The sequence below is a fragment of the Asterias amurensis genome, chromosome 11, assembly GCF_032118995.1.
Source record: "Asterias amurensis chromosome 11, ASM3211899v1".
Taxonomy (NCBI): domain Eukaryota; kingdom Metazoa; phylum Echinodermata; class Asteroidea; order Forcipulatida; family Asteriidae; genus Asterias; species Asterias amurensis.
The window spans coordinates 8386886-8409043 of record NC_092658.1 but is presented as its reverse complement, the minus strand read 5'-3'; the positions used below and the strand labels follow the sequence as shown (position 1 = coordinate 8409043).

Below are 22158 nucleotides of genomic sequence, written 5' to 3'. Positions count from 1 at the left end.
GAGTATACCGTGTTCGAAACGTCGAGACCAAGCCAACACTCTCTCAAAACAGATTTACACATAGTTGTATCCGCACGTTTACTATTTATTTATAGTTTCTTCTTATTTCTCTACACCATGCAAAGCTTCAAACAATACAAAACATAAAAGTCAAGTGTCCAAATACAAATTGACCTTTATCATGTGAGCATCTTCAGAATCTTCAGAATCTTTAGGAATTATACTGCATGAAAACGCCTTGGAAGGCTTTTTAAACACAGTCAGTCAGTCAGTCAGTCATGACCTAATAGTCATGTCCCCTATGTGCAATATTAGTATACTGATTCAAGTATATATGCCCCAAAATGCACCAGCCTATTTATCGGTTCGGTTATACTGATTTATTTAAGATGCCTTATGATAAAGGTGTATGATTACCCACTTCGAGTTTGGAGTTGGTTTTTATTGTTCTCGTGGCTAACAGGGAACATGTCAAAAATATCATAAAGATGCTGACTCTTGTGCACCTTTAAAAAAACAAAGACCTCCCACTATTACTATGAATGTAAATTTAGTTCAAGAAGAAGCGTTGGTAGATGAAATATTCAAGAACGCTGGGGATGGGCATGATGGGAACGATATTGTACTACAGTCTGGCGCAATGCCCACAATCAAAGCAATGTATGGTACAACACTAACACGGTATGAATGCCTTACAGGCTTTACACAAAAGTTGCAAGAAAAACGAACCCTATTTTTCGTACAGGGCAAAGAATGACAATCATTATTTGCAATGAATTAACTTACATAGGGCTAGACGAGGTGACCTGGATCGGGGGAGTGGTTAGCCTTTTTGAGATATGATGAACACTGTGAGTGCACTGTAGGATTTGGGTGTAATAGACGGTCAACAAAATGTACCCTATATGTCCAGCATAATTACCTCAAAATGGCTCATGGGCATGATATAAAATAGGCATACGTTCAGTCCAGACCCCAGCGCCTTTTCGGAGGGAGGAATCGGTTTCGCCCTGTCCCCAGGCCCATCACCTCATCCGAAAAAGACTGGTGGGTGGAGCCTGAACGTCTGACGTCACATTTCAAGGTACACTGGGGATCAGTCTAGAGCCCTTTTCACACGGTATCTCTTATCCCCGTGGACGGTTACCCCGGCGCACTGTCACACTGTATTCCTTTTCCACGGGATTCCGGTTGCACGTTTCAAGAGTAACCCGGGTTGCTACCGCTTACCCCCACTCCAGAGCAGGGGTGGCTATTCCCCGGGATTTGCCCATTTGCTGAGGCAGACAGAGGGCAGACCAGGTTAAAGCGATCATAATGTGAAAAGGCATGACCGTTATTCCTTGGGGGCAACCCCGGGGGATATAGTAGTGTAAAAAGGGCCTAGGTGGAGCAACGCGAAAGAATGTTCATGAACATTTCATGAATGTAAGTAATCAACAATACGGTTCATTGCGGGTCTGCTCCCCCCCCCCCCACCTCAGCCACAAGACTCTCTCCATATGCAATTTTACAAACTTGAAATTATTCGAAGAAACGCACAAATAAATATGTTTTGTTTGTGTGTTTTTGTTTTTGTAAGAAGGAAATTATATAATGGCCGAAAAGAGACTAGCCTATCCTGTTTTGTACGAACTGAAGGTGTATCTCTTACCTTACAGGCATTGTTTACAGTAACATAGCTCCTCCAATTTTAGATTGTCAAAAAGAAGGCTTACCAATGAATATTTTTGTTAAAAAATTCATCCTAAAAGAGATATAATCGGTCGCATTTGGCCCTTTTCGAAACCACGGGGATTTAGCCCAGCTGGACTGAGCCTAAGCATAAACCCAAGCCGAACCAGTAGTTTCTTTAAAGGCAGAGTGATACCTTTGGTTTTTGGAACCGTTCGAATGTTTCAATCACCAAAAATCCGGAGCAAAAATTCAATGCATGAAAAATAACGACCCCTTATAGGAATAGGCTACACAGTCTGAGAAGCGTTACCGTAGTAACGCTCCTTTCATTCAAATTTTGGGAGGACAAAAAGTGCACTTTTTGTCGTCCAAAATGATTTTTCCCCATTACCCCAGTATTACGAAGTCAAAAGAGCCATAATGTATATTTTCCAAAGCCGATGAGGCTTCTTGCAAAGTTAGTTTTTACTGCCATTAATTTTCAGAGTCATTACTAAAACGTATAACTTTAAGAACCTTTTAGGCCTAATTGTTTTTCCTCCGGCTGTACCACTGATAAATTTCAACCATAGACTAACAAAATGGACTTGAATTTGCAATTCCAATTACTCCGACCACAGCCGGGGTTTGAACAGGAACCGGAGGAGCAGAGGTGAATAATAACTAGCAATCTCCGTTTATTCCTCGGGGGGGTTTTCATCTGCACGTGTTATTCCTCGTGCTGACTAATTTGCGTCAACAGCCACGTGTGTTCGCACATGTTTGATCGAAACACACATTATGGAGTCAGGATGGAGAAGGCTGGTGATATCTACACCACAATTTGAAAATAAAAGGGACCTTTCAGCCATAAATGATTCTTTGTAACTTTTTTTACAAACTTGTTTAATCTCACAAAGTAAAGGTTTTGCACATTAGGCTAAGCCTAGCCAACACTCAAATAAGCCATTCTGGTTTTTTTTGTTTTTCTGTTTTGTGGCGTCAAATTCTGTTGGAATTCAAAATGGAGGACGCGGGCACCTGGGAATGGCGTTGGATCGAAATCGTTCAAATCTTCCTTGAATAGGCCCTATAAACAAACGTACAAACGATATCCCCACTAAAACTTAGTTTATTTTATTTACATGTTTATTTTATTTTTGAAGGAAGACAAATTCTCGCATGTTGATTTTAAGAAGCAGCTTTTTGTCGAGTTACTCTCAGTTTGAAATGTTTGTGGTGATTTTCTATCATTTTCGGCCCGCACTCACATTTAAAGTGACACCCTGGCGATGGCTGGCGCCGCATTTGCTATAATGGGTCACGGCAGCGCAATGTTTTGTACATGAACACATTCAAAAATCGTTGTCTTTTTTACCCTTGAATTTGTCTTTCTCAACGATTTACACAATTCCCTTGACAGGACAACGTGAAGTAACGATGTATAGAACACTGACCAATATTAAGCCTAAACGGAAATGGAATCCAGAAAACTGAGTAGACAAAAAGTGAGCTAAGTGCGATAGACGCAGAGACTGCACGGGTAGGGTTTCTGACCGTTTCGGCAAGGTTTTTGGACAGAATCGGTATTCACTTTTACGAAAAAAAATCCAGTTGAAATAGGGTTGGGACCTAGAACAAATCGCGACAGAAATGATTTGACTTGCATTATAGGTGCAGAAACATGTAATATAGTATCAAAATTAATCCAAGGAAATCCAAGTAGGGGAAAGTTGTCAAATTTGCATTAAAGGGTCTATGTAACCTTTGTAGGACAAAAAACACAATGTCTACAGATTTACACTAAACTTACACAGTTTGAAGATAATGATAGTAGAAAGCTTCCCTGAAAATATTACAGGCTGAGGTGCTGTAGTTTTTGGGAAATGAGTAAAACAATGTCATGAAAATAATTTTCGTCTCATGAGACGAAAATTATTTTAATCATTTACAAACGTATTTTCATGACATTGTTTTACTCATTTCTCAAAAACTACAGCACCTCAGTAAGTAATATTTGAAGGGAAGCTTTCCACTATCATTATTTCCAAACCCTGTAAGTTTAATGTAAATCTATGGACATTTTGAAAAGGTACCCAAATCCTTTAATGTTAAAACTAGCTTCCGCCGTCAGCCAAAAGTTTAAATATCCCAAAACTTTCATGATCAAAATGTAGTCTTCACCCACGTTTTTATGGGAATCCAATGACAGTCCATGGATACTCCTCTGACGCACTGACTAATACTGAGTAGGGCGCCCTAGGCTGAAACTATGCGCAGCACGTAGGCCTACGCATGTATGCTTTCTATTGTTTCAGCGTCCGCTTTACCATGATAATAATATTGTCCACCATTTATAAAGCGCATAAAGCATCGGCAACAATGCGCTGTTAACAGACAGACAATCTAAAGCTATATTATACAATGTAAAAACATTATAAGCTATAGATACACACATTCAAGTATACAATGGAAGAACAATAAAAGTCGAAAAGAACCAAAATATCGATTGACTGACACACCGTCAAGCACAAAATACTTAAAACATCAAAACTAGGCTAGCTTTTAAAGCATCAAGCTAAGATTTATCTCAAGATGAGTTGTCAATATTGCTACAGAGATTTTTACTGCGACATACACTTTACCAAGCAATTAATCTCGGATGCACATTTAGTGTCAACCATATACAGCTCTTTGACTTCGGTGTAATTGAAATATGCAAAAATGTGTACCATTGTATAGCCGGACCAAACCCACTCTCAGTAAAACTATCTGGCACTAACAAAAAAGTTAGTTGGCATTTCTGATTAGGTGCGTGATTGAGTCCACCATTGCCCATGTCTGAGACTTTCACAATATTTACTAAGGATATCGACATCATTGGCTTTCTACATGGTATTTAGCCTACCCACTATCCTCTCAGAAACAACACAGACAACACGACTTTGAGTTTTGGGACCTTTCATTTTTTTTCTTTTTTTCATGAGGGGGATTTGTCTTGTCATGTGTTCGTAAGCATGCACAACGTGATGCTTTCGGCCAATAAGAATCCCTTGGGACACACCGCCGAGATAAGTCACGGTGAGCGAGACGTGCCCGGCAGGCGGTTTGTAAAACTGCGCACAAGCAAATCGTAGGATAATGAGCGAATCTGCTTATAATAACAAACAAAATATCATTATTAATATTTATGATTTTGTATGGATGCTACAAATATCAGACATACATCAGCAGTCCAAACACCTGTTCTTTGCAGATTGTCAAGGCAGTGCGGTGGTACACGGTGAAGATTTTGCGCCTTTTTGTGCAGAGCTGAAACCGCCTCTATCTCTTTATTCAGCTTGACGAACATGTAAAGCGACGTTTCGCCGGATAATGAATGATTCCTGAGTGCATTTTGGTTCACTGACATGCAGCAGCACTTCCGTCTCTCTGCGATTCACCACTTTAGCACCGTCAGTTCGAGTCACCGCTTGATAACTGTGTTTCTTCTATTCACAAGTTGACAGAACAACACCACTAACTTTGTTTCGTAAGTTTGGCTAATTTGATTGTGTCTCCCGTGTGGTTCAGGGGTTCTTCACATCGTGGGTGTTACCAAGCTAATACATTGTGGGTGTTATCGTAGGTAACCCAAGCTGATACCAAATTGAAGCAAGTAGCTACTTCAGGTGTGTCTCGGGTTTTATTTACATTACGGTGTGATCTATAAACCAGACTGCTACCGAATTGAGGCAAAGAGGTACCTCTGCATCGTACATACCCATCAGTCGGTACACAAACACCATCCAGCTCTTTCGATTTGACTTCACCAACTTCAATATCAACAGGCATGGGTATTGGTTCCAGCTGTTACCCCGTCCGACGTGACCACAACACGTTATCTTTTGACCAGGAGCCGTACGATGCCAAGCGGCTTCTCTCCGAGCTGATCACCGTTCAGACGGCCATTGTTCTTACGGAGGGTGTTGTGGATGACATGAAACCCGGGGCTGACTCTAAGAATCCAAACCGTCGACAGAGCATCGAATACACCATCACTACCTCCCTGAGCTTGCCCGGCCTCTCGAGGCACAACCCCCAGGACAATCGACCGGGCGACAGGAAGCTAGACTTCATGGGCCGTACTACTGTTGATATTATGAACGCTCATTTCAAAACGGATATGAACATGCCGAGTATCCAAGAGATATCGGAAGTGAGCGTCTGTTCGTAGCGCGGGAAAATCATCGTTGAGAAAAGTTGTGTGTGACTAAAAACCTCGAGCTTATTATATGAGCTCCAGTCTAGCTTAGGAAACTTGATTGTTTTTTATATAGTGGAAAGCACGTATTGTGGTAGTTATACTATTTGCGACGAAGACCTTTATCTGAACACTGTGTAAGAGTGTGCAATGTTGTCATCGTTGTAAGTAAATTTTGTTCAAAATTTTGGTAAAAAGTAAGGTATTAAGATGACAGTGGCGTGACCAGAGGGGGTTGGAGCCCCCGCTAATCACCCCCCCCGCCTCTTGCTGCTCCCAAATGAAATCGGGAGACTGCACGAATTAATTATTGGTTTGATACATTTTAATGCCCATCCCCCTTAAACAAATTAATACATTTGCCCCTCCCTGAAATGAAAATGTTTGGTTACGCCTCTGACATTAAAAAGATTGGTAAATTGTAAATTCATTTTCATGTACTCTGCTGGTCGTTAAAGGCAGTGGACACTATTGGTAATTTTTCAAAATAATTATTATCATAAAACCTTTCTTGATTACGAGTAATGGGGAGAGGTTGGTAGTATAAAACATTGTGAGAAACAGCTCCCTCTGAAGTGACGTAGTTTCCGAGAAAGAAGTAACTTTCTTCGAATTTGATTTCGAGACCTCAGATTTAGAATTCGAGGTATCCTGGTGCGACAAGGGTGTTTTTCTTTCATCGGTATTTCGCAATTTCGACCACCGACTGAGCTTAAATTTTCACAGGTTTGTTATTTATACCTAAATCCTACCTCCATGTTTATACATAATGTTGAGATACACCAACTGCGAAGACTAGTCTTTGACAATTACCAAGTGTCCATTGAGAAAATTTAAAGATCGCGTTTTTGAGATCGCCGAAATTATGGAGTGATTATTATACCCACGCAGGAAGAATATTACCTAATAGGAGTACACAACTTGAGAAGTAACAGCAGTAACGCTTCTCAGATTCACATTTTTGGGTGTAAACACGGATAGTATAATAGTTTTTTTTCACAATCACAGTGAACTGTCTCTCAAAATGCTTTATACAATCGAAAGCCGCTGTAGGCTTCTAACCAAAAAGTCGTATTGTCATTCAGTATTCATTTGGCTTTGAGTGGGAATAACTTTACGGTCACATCAGGGACGCCCAAATTAGATTGATAGATTGAGCAGAGGGTTACAGTTTAATAGTCAGTGAATAATATTCCCATTACTATAAAACGCTGTGAGACTTCCAAGTATTTTTCGTGTATTGTTGAAAGTTTAGCATTTTGCACGGTGTACTATGGGAGCTTAGAAGGGTGCCACAACAGGCACGCCTACGGGTACACGACGGCCCACAACACCTAAGCCGTTATATGATACAATGTATGAAACTGCGTGTAATTATTTTAATTTCATTTTACTATCAGCATTATTAATCAAAATTTGTATTGTAATCATATCACTATATTATACAACCAATCGTGCATAAACATGTCTTTAATAGTTTGTAGAATAAAAAAGTGCATACAGCCGATTTATGATCGGTGTATACTGACCACATTGAATTTCTACCTTTTGTTTTTTTCATTTTCCATAACCTTTTTTGGAAACCAATTAGCCTATTATTAGGGACATCATGGTTGCAAGGAGTAACTCAACAAAACTTCAACTGGAAGCACCTGCTCAGTACTAGGCCTATATAAGGTAATTAAATGCAATTTCATGTAATCATCAAAATCAACAAAGTAATAATTTACCTAGAAAAATAATGTTTCTTTTTGCAAAGGTTAAATCATCCCATTACCAGGGAGCTCCAAATTATGCAAAAGTAGTTTTTATAAACCCATACAAATTGCACAATTGACCTTGAAGTCCCAAGCTGAGAAATAATTGACCGTACTTTTCGATAATGAGGCCTTCAAACTCAGGCCCTAGGCTGTGTTCATTACTTTCTGTAAGAACAACATCTGTACTTTACTCAAGCAGATTTTCCGCAGGGGGGGGGGGGGTAAGCCTAGCCTTGATGGCAAACCGCCCTGCGCTCTCTCTTTGCACAGAGTCTGTAATAATTCAGATACTATTTCTGGGCCCAGTTTCATGGAGCTGCTTCAGGAAAGGATGCCACATTCTGCTGCTTTTAACAAATTGTTCATGTTACATGATATTTTTAGACATCAGACAAATCTTGAAGCAATAGAGTAAAGAGTGTCTAATATGAAGAAACAACTTATCTCATACCATGGAGGAAGGCCTTCCTGAAGGCCTTCCATGGTGAAAGGACTTCCTCCATGGTTATACATTTCTTAGAAAAGGGGCAATCACAAGTTATGAAACAGATATTTATTCTAAACACCATGGTTCTCTTGGACAGACATTTTTTTTTTTGCAATGATTTTGGATATTTGTCTTTTCTTCCTCATGAAACAGCTAATTCCCTTCTTAAGAAGGACGATGCAAAATCTGAGCACACATTAAAAGGCAGTGGACACTATTGTTGACCAGTGATTTTCAAGTTACATACATGTTTTAGCTATTTCTTTTAAAATGTTTTTGTATCATTACTGGGCACCATTAGCCCTTTTAGGCGGATTCCGGGGATCCATTATTAATATTATTATTACCGAAATGGAAGTTCGTCCACAATATAAATGAAGTCCGCTTTCATTTTAGTTCCTCATTTACTTCTTTCAACAGACAGAGAAACACTTGTTCAATGTCTTGGGAACTCACTCGGGAAGTATCAGGCCTGCTCAAGTTCAGCTCCGTGCCTCCGCGTCAGTAATCGTTCCCTCTCTCGGTCTATGAAACTTTTTCCACGGGTGAGGGGTCTCTTCAAGTCCCATACGATCCAGCCATTTGATGTAAAGACCACGGTACTGGTTCAGCCTGTCTTGATGGATCAGTTGACTCTTGCTTAGATTGCTCTGCCCAAAAGAAAAACAAGACTTGAAGTATTAACTTATAAAACCAAGTCAAAAAGCATATTTTTTTCATTCTGTTTGTTTTCCTTTTAATTTTAATGTGTATACTGTTTTGTAATTCAGCCAGTAGGCTGCAATTAATAAACCATAGTAATATAACAACAAACCATAGTAATAATCAACTTTAATAATAATAGCCCAAAGGGCCAAATTATGGTGCTTAAGGATTAGGTCTTATATCTCAAAAAATTCGCCCCGCTCCTTGCAATAATAATACCTGGCGCTTTGTATACTTTGGCAAAAGGCCCATTATAAAAACAGTTATTATTATTATTAAAGACAGATTTTGTTACAGCAAACATACCTTGTCTTTCAAATGCAAAAAAAAACTAGCAACAAATAAGGTGCGAATGATTGCTTGATTGAGGAGGTACATGTCAGCATGTATGCAACTACTCAGAAGAAACCACTCTGGGGAAAATACTGATCAAACAGCCTTGATCATTACGTCATTCAATCAGAATTCAATCATGTCAACTGACAGCTGCCAACACGAAGGACAGATAGTCAAGGGAGTTGCCATGGTTACCATAATGAAAAAAATTTCAGCTGCAGACTGGCCAATATTGAATTTTACAAAACCAAGCTTGAGTCAAAGTCGATGGCTTATGGAGCATAGAGCTTTCCTCCATTTTAATATATGCTGTCCAAATTTACTGACATTTTAAAAACAAAGGTTGTTCCCTCTAAACACTTATAAATGTAGATGATAGACTGTATGGGATTTGAGGCATTGCATGGTGAGGTTTCAATATATTTTTATTGGCCAGGTAGATTTTTTCATTTAGAGAACTGTCTTTCTTTATATTCTACTACCGCAGATTAATTTTCAGAACTCGGGAGACTTCTCAGTTCTGAAAAGAACTGTCCTGCTTTTTAACTACGACCTGGGCGGAGGAGGGAAAACTGGCTGGGACTATTACTTAAGCTTTTAGTGGATCCTTATTAACTTCATTACCGCGGAGTGAGTATGAAATTGGTCTCAACGTTTCAACTAGCTTGCTCTAGTCATCGTCAGGAGACTGACAGACTGTTACTAGCACGCAGCAGTTTTTTCATGGACAACTTACTCCAGGCTAGTGTTAAGCGTGAGCCCTTAAAACCCCCATACACCCGCTACTAAATCTGTGTCAAAATCCCCCAAGTCATTTGAAGTAGAAGTTTTTACCTTTTTGGGGTTGTCTCCGAATGACGCCATAGATTCTAATCTCTGCAGTATGAGACTATTGGGTGAAACTTCATCTTTCTCCATACAGTTAAGCAACTCAATTAAGTACCTGTAGTTAACACACATGGGTGTAAGGGTAAAACCAAAATCAACATTCTTTACCCCCGCTGCAAATTTCCATACTATTAAATCGGCTGCAACGGCTACAAGGTGATCGAGAAGCAGGAATGCAAGGGCACCTTTGGCAGCCAGCCACATCAACCCAGTAAGACCACGGAGCACAGCCAGAGATCGAAAGTGTTTGAGTTTTTCCGAGGGAGGAAAAACGGATGGTCTGAAAAACCCTCATGGCACAGCAGACAACCAACGCAAAACTCAACTCACATGTGGCCCTGGCCGGGCATCCAACTAGGGTCACCTTAGTGAGAGGCAAGCACTTTACGCACAAGCCAACCATGCCCCCCCAGATGTACCCGCTGCCAAAAAAAACGGGATTTGTACTGCCTCTAGCTACCAGGCAATCTTGGTGGTCTAGTTGGTTAAGACATTGCTCTAGAATTGCAAAGGTCACGGGTTCAAATCCTACCCGAGTAACATGCCTGTGATTTTTTTTTCACAGAGCTCGGGAAAGTACTTAGTAAACAGTGCCAACAATTATTATTCTTTATCCCCGATGCAAAATTCTATCTATTAAGTACCTGTGGTTATGTTTGCGAGCTGCAGCTGTGATCAATGCACCATAGATGTGAACAGTCGGCTTCAACCCTGCAAGCTGTCAAAGAGAGATAATTATAATAATATAATATCAAAGTCTTATATAGCGCACAAATCTACCTAACAAAGTACTCAAGGTGCTGAGTATATACAAACTCTCAGAAAGATAGGTAAAATAGAAAGATTATACACAAAGTCCATTTTTTAATAGTGAGTTAAGTGTGAATAAAACATAAACATTCCGGATGTGTTTTCCTCTCAAGTCACACTCGGACCTCAGACAGGATTGCAAAAGAAGAATCAGAAGATGGCGATACGGCAGCTCATTTTATCTGGCAGCTATCAAATGGAAAATCAGATCATTCAATTTCGTTTGAAAATGAATGCTTCATTGAATCAGCATTCACTTGTCCAAAGGAGTAATTCAATTACACTAGTTTAGCATTCACTGGTCAAATCAGATCATTCGATTTCATTAGGCCGCAAGACTCATTCAATTTCGTAAAAGCCACAGTAGCAAGAGCTTGTTAACCGCTCAATTTTTCCCAGTTGTAAATTAGGCAGTAGAAATTCAATTTAAGAATGGTTAAAGTGTAGTCTTGAATATCTATGAATGAAATAGAAGGACTAAAATGAATCTGAATGAGACAAATGAAATCATGTGTGCATGAAAACGAAAACGAATACATTAGTAGCTCCAAAAAAGAAACCTTAGTTTGAGTTGGTTAGGGAAAGACGCATCAATTTGAATACTGTATTTATTTGTTATTTATGTATGTATGTATGTATTTATTTCTTTAGTTGTTTATTAATTTATCTTTTTCTAATATCACTTCTGAAACATTTGTGAATTAATTTTGTTGTCTGTAAATTTAATGATTAATTTATTGGTGTTACTTTTTCCCTTTTCTATAATTGGCGGTTCGTCCGCTGTTGGTTATGACAATCAGTACAGTACAATACAACAGAATATCATAACACAAACTATAATTCACTAGTTATGTAAGTTGTCACTGCTTTATTGAATAAAAAAAGAAGAGAAACAAAATATTATCCGCTGTCAATATTTACCTTCATATCTTTCAGAAGTTGTATGCCTTCATGAGTCTTGGCACACTCACAGGCCAGATTAACGAACGTGCGCAGATTGGGAAACAATCCATGCTGGTGGATAAGAGGCAGAATAGCCTAGAAATGGCACAAAGATGGAGAATGGCTGAAAATATGACATGTTATGACTTAAGACAAGTGTTGTAGCCACAATGCTGGGTTCGCAAGGCCTCAATTTCATAGATCTGCTTAAGCACAAAACGTAGCTTAGCACAAAACATAGCTTAGCACAACATAATTATTATGCTTACCAAAATAAGATTACCAGATAAACATACTTAAAACCAAAGATCAAGAAACTTGATCTGTAAACGTCTAGTGATTGAAATTATCAATTGGAAACGGCTGTTCAAGAAGATATTGCATGGCAGTCACTCACCGGAAATAGATCTAAAACATATGAACACAATTGTGTGTAACACAGAAAATACTGTGCTTTTTAACTTAAACAAAATTAAAAATCCCAATACCTTTGCACCCTCTAGATCGGCACGGCGAGACCTACGCCTAATAATTGCATTGAAGAAATCTACATCCACCTTGACTTTGAATTCATCCACCACTTCAAGAAGTCTCTCTTCATCCCAGTTGGTCATCGGGAGACCCTCCATCAGCAATGTTAGAGTCTTGACATCAGGTGTCACTCCACAGCGCTTCATACTGCTTAGAATGCCATCTGCACCCCCTAAGAGGGCCAGGCGGTCTGACGGGTTGGCGACATTTGCCAGGGACACAGCACTGCTAACCTTTGGTGAGGGATCGAGGAGGTTTGGGAGCTGCTGTTGCTGATACACCAGGGAGCCGTGTGAAACTGCTGTTAACTCACGGAGTGGAGCCTCAGCAGCGACTGACTCTCCATCACTGCTTGTCACGTTAAGGGGAGAGACCTCAATCATTTCACCTGGGTGGGATTGACCTTTTAATCCCTCATCAGGAGGTTGGTGTAACCTCTGACCTTTAACTTTCCTGGATTTCTTTGTTGGTGCAGGGAGCTTCTTGGTTTGATCATTAGCACGAGGTTTGAGGAGCAACCGACTGGCGACCTCTGGATCGCCAATCCCACAGTCTCTAGAGATTCTCAGGAGCAGGTTGTATATGTAGACATCAGGCTTGATGTCACGTTGCAACATCTGATACCATGCCTGTAAACGAAAACAAAAACAAAATAAAAACAATTTCTCATTGTTTTCCTTTTCTTGAAACAAAGTCCGTGTTTGAAATGTCTGATGACAATCAAATGTATCCAAACGGGTTTCAAGTAACCTCAAACTCGACTTAACTAGACCAGTTTTCATAGAGTGAAATAGTCACACAAATTGCTCTGCGAAAGATTTCTGTCTCAAACAACTTAAAAACAACAATTTGGATGTGGTATCATACTTTCTTACCAAGCTAATTTTTGGTGTGCTCAGCAAGATGTCTATATTTAACAGTTTCTTTTAAATTTACCATTATTACGAGCGATTTAGCAATACAATGCACCCTCTGCACTGTTTCAATTCATTCATGGTTAACTAAGCAGCAAGGTTGTATTTTTCTGTGTTTGCCGCATAAGATGTGTTTTTTTGCAGGCGGTGAATGATTTTTCACAACCCAGTGAAAGTATGATTGTTTGGGGGAAAAATGGAGTCTTCGATGAAATAATATTAATAAAACAAGCCAAAAATGAACAATGTGAATCTACTAGGGTACCCACCTCAATGGCATACATTAATCCACATTCCTTATCACCGGCACAAGCAAAGAGAAGGAAAGCAAAACTTTGCGACTTCAGTTTGACCCCAGAATCCAGCAGTTCCTTGAAGAGGTCAAAGGCCACAGGGAGGTCACCGCACTTTGCAAAAGCCTTTATCATGGCATGCTGTGTGATCTGATTGACAACGATTTCTTTATCCTTCAGTTGGGAGTGAAGTTTGTGCAGTCTGGAGATTCCGTCTGTCAATGGCCAGGGTGACTCTGCACAGGCGTTGAAGAGACTCGTAAAGGTCACGTCAGATGGGGTCAGACCTCGACTCTTCATCTGCAAAAGGTGAACATTTGAGCAAAAAATTTCCATTGGTTAAAAGAGTTTGTATACATTTGGCAATTGGAACCCACTGTTTGTTTCAATCTAGATATATAGCATAAACTAACTCATTTCAAAAGGATGGTTGCATTTTTGCAATACTGCACAAAAATATGGAATACACAATCTGAAAAATATTACTGACAGTAACGCTTCTCAGATGTAAATTTCGGGGGGATAAAAACTGTAACCACATAACTTTTAGATAAATTGATTCTCAAAATGTTTTATACTATCGAAACCTATTGTACTTCTCACCAAGTCTGTTTTCATTGCCATAAGTTTTAAGAGTGATAACCAAGCATAACCCTTTCCTTTGGATTCAGTATCGAGATGGCAATACTTATTTTAGTCCTTGTGAAACGAGCGGTTAGCTTCTTCTTCTTCTTCCTTTTCTTCCATAAAAGTACAGTCCACCATCTGGTGTATTATGTACTGTGGTTGTTGTGTGCATGCGAGGGTGTGGATATACATGTATACAGTGCAGGTGGGTGAACAGTGAACGTAGAGTGCAGCTAAAAACAGCTCAGGCTCAGAATTCGAACCCACAACCTCGTGATTGCAAGTCCCGGAGTCTAACCACTGGACCACGATGACCTATGCTAGCTAAGTTGTGTGCATGCGAGGGTGTGGATATACATGTATACAGTGCAGGTGGGTGAACAGTGAACGTAGAGTGCGGCTAAAAACAGCTCAGGCTCAGAATTCGAACCCACAACCTTGTGATTGCAAGTCCCGGAGTCTAACCACTGGACCACGGTGACCTATGCTAGCTAAGAAGTAGTGTGGATTGAGATGCTTTCTTACATCATTGTACAGCTTGAATGCTTTCTTGGTGTAGCCCTCTCTCCCGCAAGCTCCAATCAACACATTGTAGTTGAACTCTTCGGGTTGTACTCTGTCTTCTTTCAGCATGCGGACTTCAAGCATGTCAATGGCCTCCATGAGCTACACAAGAAACAAAAATTAAACAGCTACTTGAGCAACAAAAATGAGGGGAAAAAAGGCACTTTCCCTGGAAACTCTTAAAGTCCATGGGAAAGTTTGAAGGGGTACCGAAGCCAAGACCTGGACAACAGAGACCATAGCCTCCATGTAATAGACCCTTCTCATGAAATATGTAAATTACACGTAGCGCGTGCGCACTAACGTTTTGGTTGGCAAAATGAGGGAACATCGTGCTGTTTTGTACACGGCTAATGGGTGCGTGACGCAGACGCGATTGCGCATCTGCTTAGTGCACAACTCTATGGCGTTTGCCAACCAACAGGGTCTGTACGCATGCGTGAATGTAATTAGCATATTTCATGGGAAGGGTCAATTGACTATACATGGGGAATGTTATTTACACTTGTTTATGATTTTGGAAAACTTTTTTGTTCATATCAGTCTAAAAATTTATGCCCCAACCTAAAGAATTTGGATAACTAGCTACACTTCCATCTTTGATGTCATTTATGGGATGGGATGTTGCTTTGTTATACCTCCATGTTGCAATAAAATGGAGCGCCCTCAAATGACATAACATGGGTGACATATCAGGGCTTTTCGAGAGCCTTTCTGAAAAGCACTGGAGAAGAGTAATCAAAATTATTTTTTTGTGTGTGATAAGGACTCAGCCGGAGGCGACTTATCACACAGGCCACAACCTGCAGGTTTTAAATGGACGTTTAAGACAGAGTCACTACTCTTTTCATGAGGAGTCAAACGTCACCTGATGCTCAGCAGTTGTTCAAACCACTGGTTCTCTTCAGTGCCACCAAAACTGCCACAAACTATTCATGGTTCTATTTTGAACCTTTCCTGCCTCTTGTTCCCCTATGCCCAATCAATTACAAAATTTTCCCCCCAAAAAACCCCCAAAACCCCAAAGAAAAACGGTGAATCACCTTTCCTTCTTTGACGAGTTTCTTCATCTGGTTACCGTACCAAATTGGGGTGTTTCTTCTACCGGGAGGTTTAAGAGTTGGTTGCACCTTTTCATCATCACTGTCTACCTCAACGTCAAAGCGATCCCCTTTAACATTAAACTAGAAAAATGAAAACACATTTATTTAATTTTAATATTAAAGACGTTTATAAAGCGCCTAATGCAAAAGCCTCTAAGCTCATAAAGAGTAAAAAGGTACAGTTACAAGTAAGCAGATACAACAACATGTAAGCAGCTTCAAAAAACTGAGTTTTTAACAGAAACATAAAACAGTGTAAATCACTAGCCTGCGAAAATGCCCAAAAGACAATTCTAAAGCAAATCCTCGGCAAAGGCTGTGGGTGCCGTAGGTTATTCTAAGGCCTGTAAAGGAAAAATAATTGGAGAATTGAGGTCAACTGTAGGCATGTAAGCCCAGGGGTCAAGGGTTGATGAAGAATAATAAAACAAACTAACAACTAGATTTAACCAAGACTGAAAACAAAACATTTACAGATACGATGGAAACCATTCATAGAATTTTACATTTACAAAATTTATCACATCTCTCACCTTCCTTTTAAACTTATTTGTCAAAGCGCCGAACGTGTCTTCCGGTTTGAAATCTTCAACCATCTCTGCCTCATCCTCGATCTCCTCCTGAGTGAGAACCCTGGAGGTGTACCTCTTCTCTGGGGTGTAGTGCCTCTCATACTCACTCAGTATCGCACGCTCCTTCTCCTTCTCCTGGTCAATCCGGTACTGAGGTTTAGTCACAGACCTCCGGCCGTCAGCAAAACCTCTTGTGAAGGGCGACCGGCATGATGAGGTTGGACCAGTTTTTGAAAACATTGATGCTAGGAGGCTCTGGTGAGTGGCCATAGGAGAAGTGACGGACCGATTCGAGGGTGGTGGCCGTGCTGTTGCGAGTGTCCATGATGACATTGAGGTGGTATTATTCTGCATGAGTTTGTGGTGTTGTAGTGACTCTCTAGAAGACTGGTAAGCCAGTCTTAGAACTTTGAAGCTTGCCATGCTGTGGCACTTCATACACCACACATGACGACAACACTGAGCGAACATGTTGATATTAATACATTAATCTATATTGCGTCACTTAGCTGAAAATGTCTGTTTTGTCTTTGTACTCTGTCTGCTTACATTCCAAGTGTGACAGTATTAACCGTGCACTTCATCTATCTGAAAAGAGAAATTATATATGATAGGTGAAGTTTAAAGACCTCACTGTTTTAATTTTATCAAGAAATAAACCACAAGCTTTTCACCAGTTTGAGTTTGAAAGCTAACATGATTATTGAAGTACATCATGCACTAAAACCATTTTTTCCTCTGAAATGTTCCCTTATAACGCTCTAAAGTTCATGGTGTGTTAATGTTCTAAACTTCTAATATAAGTTTACGGCATTAATGTCTTATTATTACAGTGAGTTTGAAACTTGTTTTGGTATTTGATGAACTTCTTGGGGTGGGGGCAAGATTTAGTAGTGCAGTGGGGTGGAGATAACTAAGGGGCCCATCTCGCCCCCCTTTACAGTGAAACAGTGTGTAATAGTACTAGTATAGTTAGTTGCGATAACGTAACCCTCCTGCCGGCTCCGCCGTCGGCAGGAGGGTTACGTTATCGCAACTATAGTATAGTAAGCATGGAGGAAGGAAGTAAGCTACAAATTACACACAACACTTCTTAAGTATGGCTATTTATGCTGTTAAAAGTATGGCTATACCACATACATTATTTATAGGGTGTTAATAAAATTGCCATAATTTAGGAGAGTGTTAATTAGGGAATAACAGTGCGAGTACCCGGTCTTCACTGCGTGGTAATGACCGGGTTGGTGGCTGGCGCTGTTAACGGACCGAGCCGGAGGCGAGGTCCGTTAACAGCGCCAGCAACCAACCAAGGTCATTACCACGCAGTGAATACCGGGTACGAACACTGTTATTCCCATTAATAAATACCTTTTTTGGCGAATTAAACGGCTAAAATTGTCCAAATTGTGTGACTTTTCTCTCGGCGGTACTTCCAGACATGTTCAGGGGCCATATGCGAGCTTTCGATGGTTCCCATCTCTTTCGTACGTTAATCACATTACTGATCTTTGAGACCTGTGACTCTTTTAAATAATGATCTGTTCAGCGCCTTCACTGGGGTCAAAGGAGGCAAATGATTGGACGATAGCTGTTCCTTGTGCATTAAAACGCGCGCATGAGCTCGGCGTTAGTTCATACGCGCACACATGTTACACGCGTGCACTCACAATTGATACATTTTCAGTGCGCGTATGCGTAAGTGCACGAAGTTGCAATGAAACTAACAGGGATATAAATAAGCATGCGATACAGTGTATGCTGATTTAGTGGCCACTTACTCGCTATTTTCCAAAGCCGGTCTTTATACCACCGTTAACACTCCCACACGTGACCGGGTTTTGACCAATCAAAGGCTTGAAACCGTCCAAGGTATTTATTAATAATATATTATTGCCATGTGCTGATTAATGAGGTAGAACTAACGCTGTTTACTTTAGGTGTAGAGGGAGAGGGCTGAGCGCATTTAAACAAAACATTAATAAATTTATTAACTTGTTAAGTTATAATTTATATATAGCAAAAGCATTGATATTTACTTATTATGCCATAAATAAATACCGGTAAATACTTAGAGCGTTATTGCCTAGCTGCCTACATACAGTGCTATGGGGCTGTGACACCATGGTACTTGGAGATTCTACCTCCATGGAGAAATCACCCACGGATTAGAACATGATTAAATAATTGAGCTATGAAAAATTACAAATCACACAATTTAAAAATAAAATGGTAACCAAGTTTATAATTCTTATATAGTTTTTCTCAACATCAATCAATCATTCAATGGTCACTTGATGATAGCGCTGAGACTTGGAGGTTTAATTTTTATACGAAATATTCAAGCTCTCTTGTTTACAAATTTAACCTTACTTACTATTTCAGAATATAATGTGAGTTAATTGTGAGTTTATATGAGTTAAAAAGTCAATACTTACGTCATTTAATCATCGGCGCCAGGCCAGTGAATGGCATGTGTGTGTTCTCACATGCGACGACACAGCAAGGAAACTTGGGTAGCAGCAGTTAAGCGCCAGACTGTTCCACCTTAAAAGAGATACGAATGTCGCCTGGTACCCAGTCTCACCATATTAGCATCCTCGTTCTCAAAAATTCTGATATACACGTACACGTGTTATAACGTGAAGTCGAACATTTATTTTTAAACCGAGGTTGAAAACTACAAACCTGTCGTCTGCTTTATTTATAGGGCAAAAACCTAAATCGTTGCCATAATTGACAACAAAAACGTGCGATAGTTTGCTTTCAGAAGGCAATAGTGTATGACGCATTTAGAAACTTTTACAGATATTTTCTTATACGAAAATTTGAATTACTTCGCTCGAAAACTGTTAATATTTTGAAGAATCAGATAAATTTCAATGGACAAGTGATAAGAAAACAGTTACCTTGTTCGCTTCATTTTAAAGCACACAAAACATGTAATAACTGTTTTGTAAAACCAAAAATTGAAGACAAAAGTAACAAAATAAATAAGCTTATTAATGGGTATGGTACTATTTGTAAGACTATGATTCGTTTGAGGTGAGATTTAGGTCAGTTTACCCTAATTTTCATGGACTACTCTTGTCATGTTTTTGTTCATTCAACTAACTTGTGGACTGTTGACACTTGCACATCCTCCTAATTGAATTTATTAATTGCTGGATTTTGACAGAATTTAAAAAACACTGAAAAGCCTCTTAATCCCAATGTATTACGACTTGAAAACTGTGTGCACTCTTTGTAAACATTTCCATTTTTTGCCAGAGTGGAATACACTGTTTTCTGCCCCTACTGCCACTTGAAAAACTATGTTTGAAGTTAAAAATCCACAAAAAAAGCAGAGTAACTGGAAATATTTGCCACCAAGCATGCAAATATTTTGATGAATATGAGAAATACCATGGCCAAGTGAAAAAAATGACATTCAAGTAAGGTTTACAGTTTTTTATTAAATCATAAAATAGAACCTAAACTTCGGGCCACAAAGTGAAAAATGTCAACACAACTAAGCATTGAATTCATTTTTTTTATTCGACTTCTGATCAAAAACAGACTGTACAAATATTTACAAATATTTCTCATGATCAAATTATAAACCAACATCGAAATGCTCAGAAAACACAAATTTTTACACTTACTTAATCTAATGATAGAATAATTACATTTCTAATTTACTTTGAAAAACAAAAATGAATACTCAAATGCACAGATAATGTTATGTACCTCCATCCAATCTAACCATATCCAACTTATAGTTAAATGGGTTTTTCCCTTTTGTAGACCAAGTATTTGGTAATGACATGAATCCCTACTCACTATGAATGAAGATATGTAATATAATCTACCTGTAGAAGTTTCAGCTTCATTAGTCGTCAAGTTTTTGAGATCACAGGGCAAGAGGTAAACCCTGGGTATTCTTAAAATGTGCAACCAGAACCCCCATAATAGGGACCTAGGTGGATGTATTAAGTGCGCTGGGGGTTGGGATAAAAAACCTCTTCACACTGTGCGACATCAAGTGGGAACTAAAGACTGTTTCCCATTATGGATTGCACCAACAGTAGCGAAATATTTCAAATAATTTAGACAGAAGTATCACTCACAAAAAGCTAACGCTATTACTCTTTGGCATGGCTTTACGGCAAGGTGAATGTAAATTAACAGAAATTACCCTAGGAAAGATTTAAGCTACACATCTTTACAGCAATGGGCCCAATTTCATAAACCCTGTAAGCACAAAAATTTGCTTAGCATGAAATTTCTTCCTTGATAAAAACAGGATTACCAACCAAATTTCCATTTGTTGCATATTGCTTGAAACTGGTATTCAGCTGTTTTTGCTTATCCTAAAAATCACGTGGCAATTTGGTTGGTAATCCTGTTTTTATTAAGGAAGAAATTTCATGCTAAGCAAATTTTTGTGCTTACAGGGTTTACAAAATTGGGCCCAGACAGTAACACTGTTTAGATTAAAATAAATTAAAACATTCTGTATTTTATGATTTCAGGTTTCCACTTATGTACACATCAATCGGTTGTGCAGACATTAATATAAAATGTATAATACAGGATTTGTAGAGCTGAAAAAAGAGTCACAGACATAACAAACCTGTGTTAACTTGTTCTTAATCTGTTGTGTGAGACAGGAGAAAATAGTGAAATACCATACACAATGTTCAGTATGTAAACACATTGTTCGTAATTTTGGTTGTAACACCTGAAATCAGCTTTTGCATTTTTTGTTTAGGTTTTCAGAAACAGTTTTTTAATTTTAAATACAACTTAATTTCAGAGGAAATTTTCGCAGAACATTTGTTTTAGCATGATCCTGATAACCAGTAAGCTTTCAGATAGAAGTGTTTAATATTTCCATTGCAACACCAAAATCTTTTGAATGTAGTGGCCTTTTAAAGCATTCATGAAACCATCTAAAAGCAGCTATATGAAATTGGGCCCAGCTGGTCATCATGATCATCAAAAAAGTTTCAGAAGTTGACATTTTAATGCTGCTTTTAAAGCTTTATAAAAGAAACAAGACATATGAACAGAGTAAACAATGGTAAACTTGTTTGCTGTTGATGCGTAACAACTTACAAAAAAAGAAAGTGAAATAATACATTATTTACAATAACTTAGAACTAACTTAAAATAATGGAGAAGATGCAGCATTGCATGTAGACTTTCACAATACCTGTGAATTCGTACAGAAATACAACTCACTCAAAAATAAACCAATAACATAAATTATAAACTTGCACAACAGCACTGCACCTACTGTTTCTGGAATGTGTCGTATTTGGCGTGAACAAAACAAAACAAAAACTAATTTAAATTATTCTACATAATCTATTTTCTCAATGGCAAGCACGTTAAATTTACAGGACCTGTACAATATTTACAAATAAAAAATAAAAAAGGCCATCAAGTACAACTTCATGAATGCTGATCGCTCCTATCAACAATAAAAACTCATGAAGGTTGGTCTATTCCAGAATTTTTTTTTTATATAATAAAACATGCCAGACATAATGTTCACAAAAGATTTAGTGTTGAGCTCCCAATAAAGATTGGTCTTTTGGGATGCTACAGCAGACTTACCGGGTATATCCATTGTTGCCCGTATTGTGCGCGTGCTCAGAACTACGTTAACAATGGAATTTATCTAGTCAGTCTGCTGCCACCTAGTGTTCCAAAGTCTCTCACTAGATGACCAAATTAGTAAGT

At 39.0% G+C, this 22158-nt stretch overlaps 2 protein-coding genes across 2 annotated transcripts; one reads left to right on the top strand and one right to left on the bottom strand.

Moving 5' to 3' along the window:
• Nucleotides 1-4427: 4427 nt before the first annotated feature.
• On the top strand, nt 4428-6037 carry LOC139944453 (uncharacterized). The gene has a single exon (XM_071941470.1). The coding sequence runs from the start codon at nt 5489-5491 to the stop codon at nt 5870-5872; it is 384 nt and encodes a 127-aa protein (XP_071797571.1). The 5' UTR covers nt 4428-5488; the 3' UTR covers nt 5873-6037.
• A 1233-nt stretch (nt 6038-7270) lies between these two features.
• Nucleotides 7271-18885, bottom strand: LOC139944586 (pentatricopeptide repeat-containing protein 1, mitochondrial-like). The gene is made up of 10 exons (XM_071941637.1): nt 18867-18885; nt 16393-17019; nt 15800-15940; nt 14718-14858; nt 13542-13865; nt 12316-12987; nt 11807-11923; nt 10720-10793; nt 10022-10130; nt 7271-8796 (listed from the first exon to the last, which is right to left on the bottom strand). Exons 2-10 carry the CDS (start codon nt 16900-16902, stop codon nt 8629-8631), a joined length of 2256 nt encoding a protein of 751 aa, XP_071797738.1. The 5' UTR covers nt 16903-17019; nt 18867-18885; the 3' UTR covers nt 7271-8628.
• Between the last annotated feature and the right edge of the window lie 3273 nt (nt 18886-22158).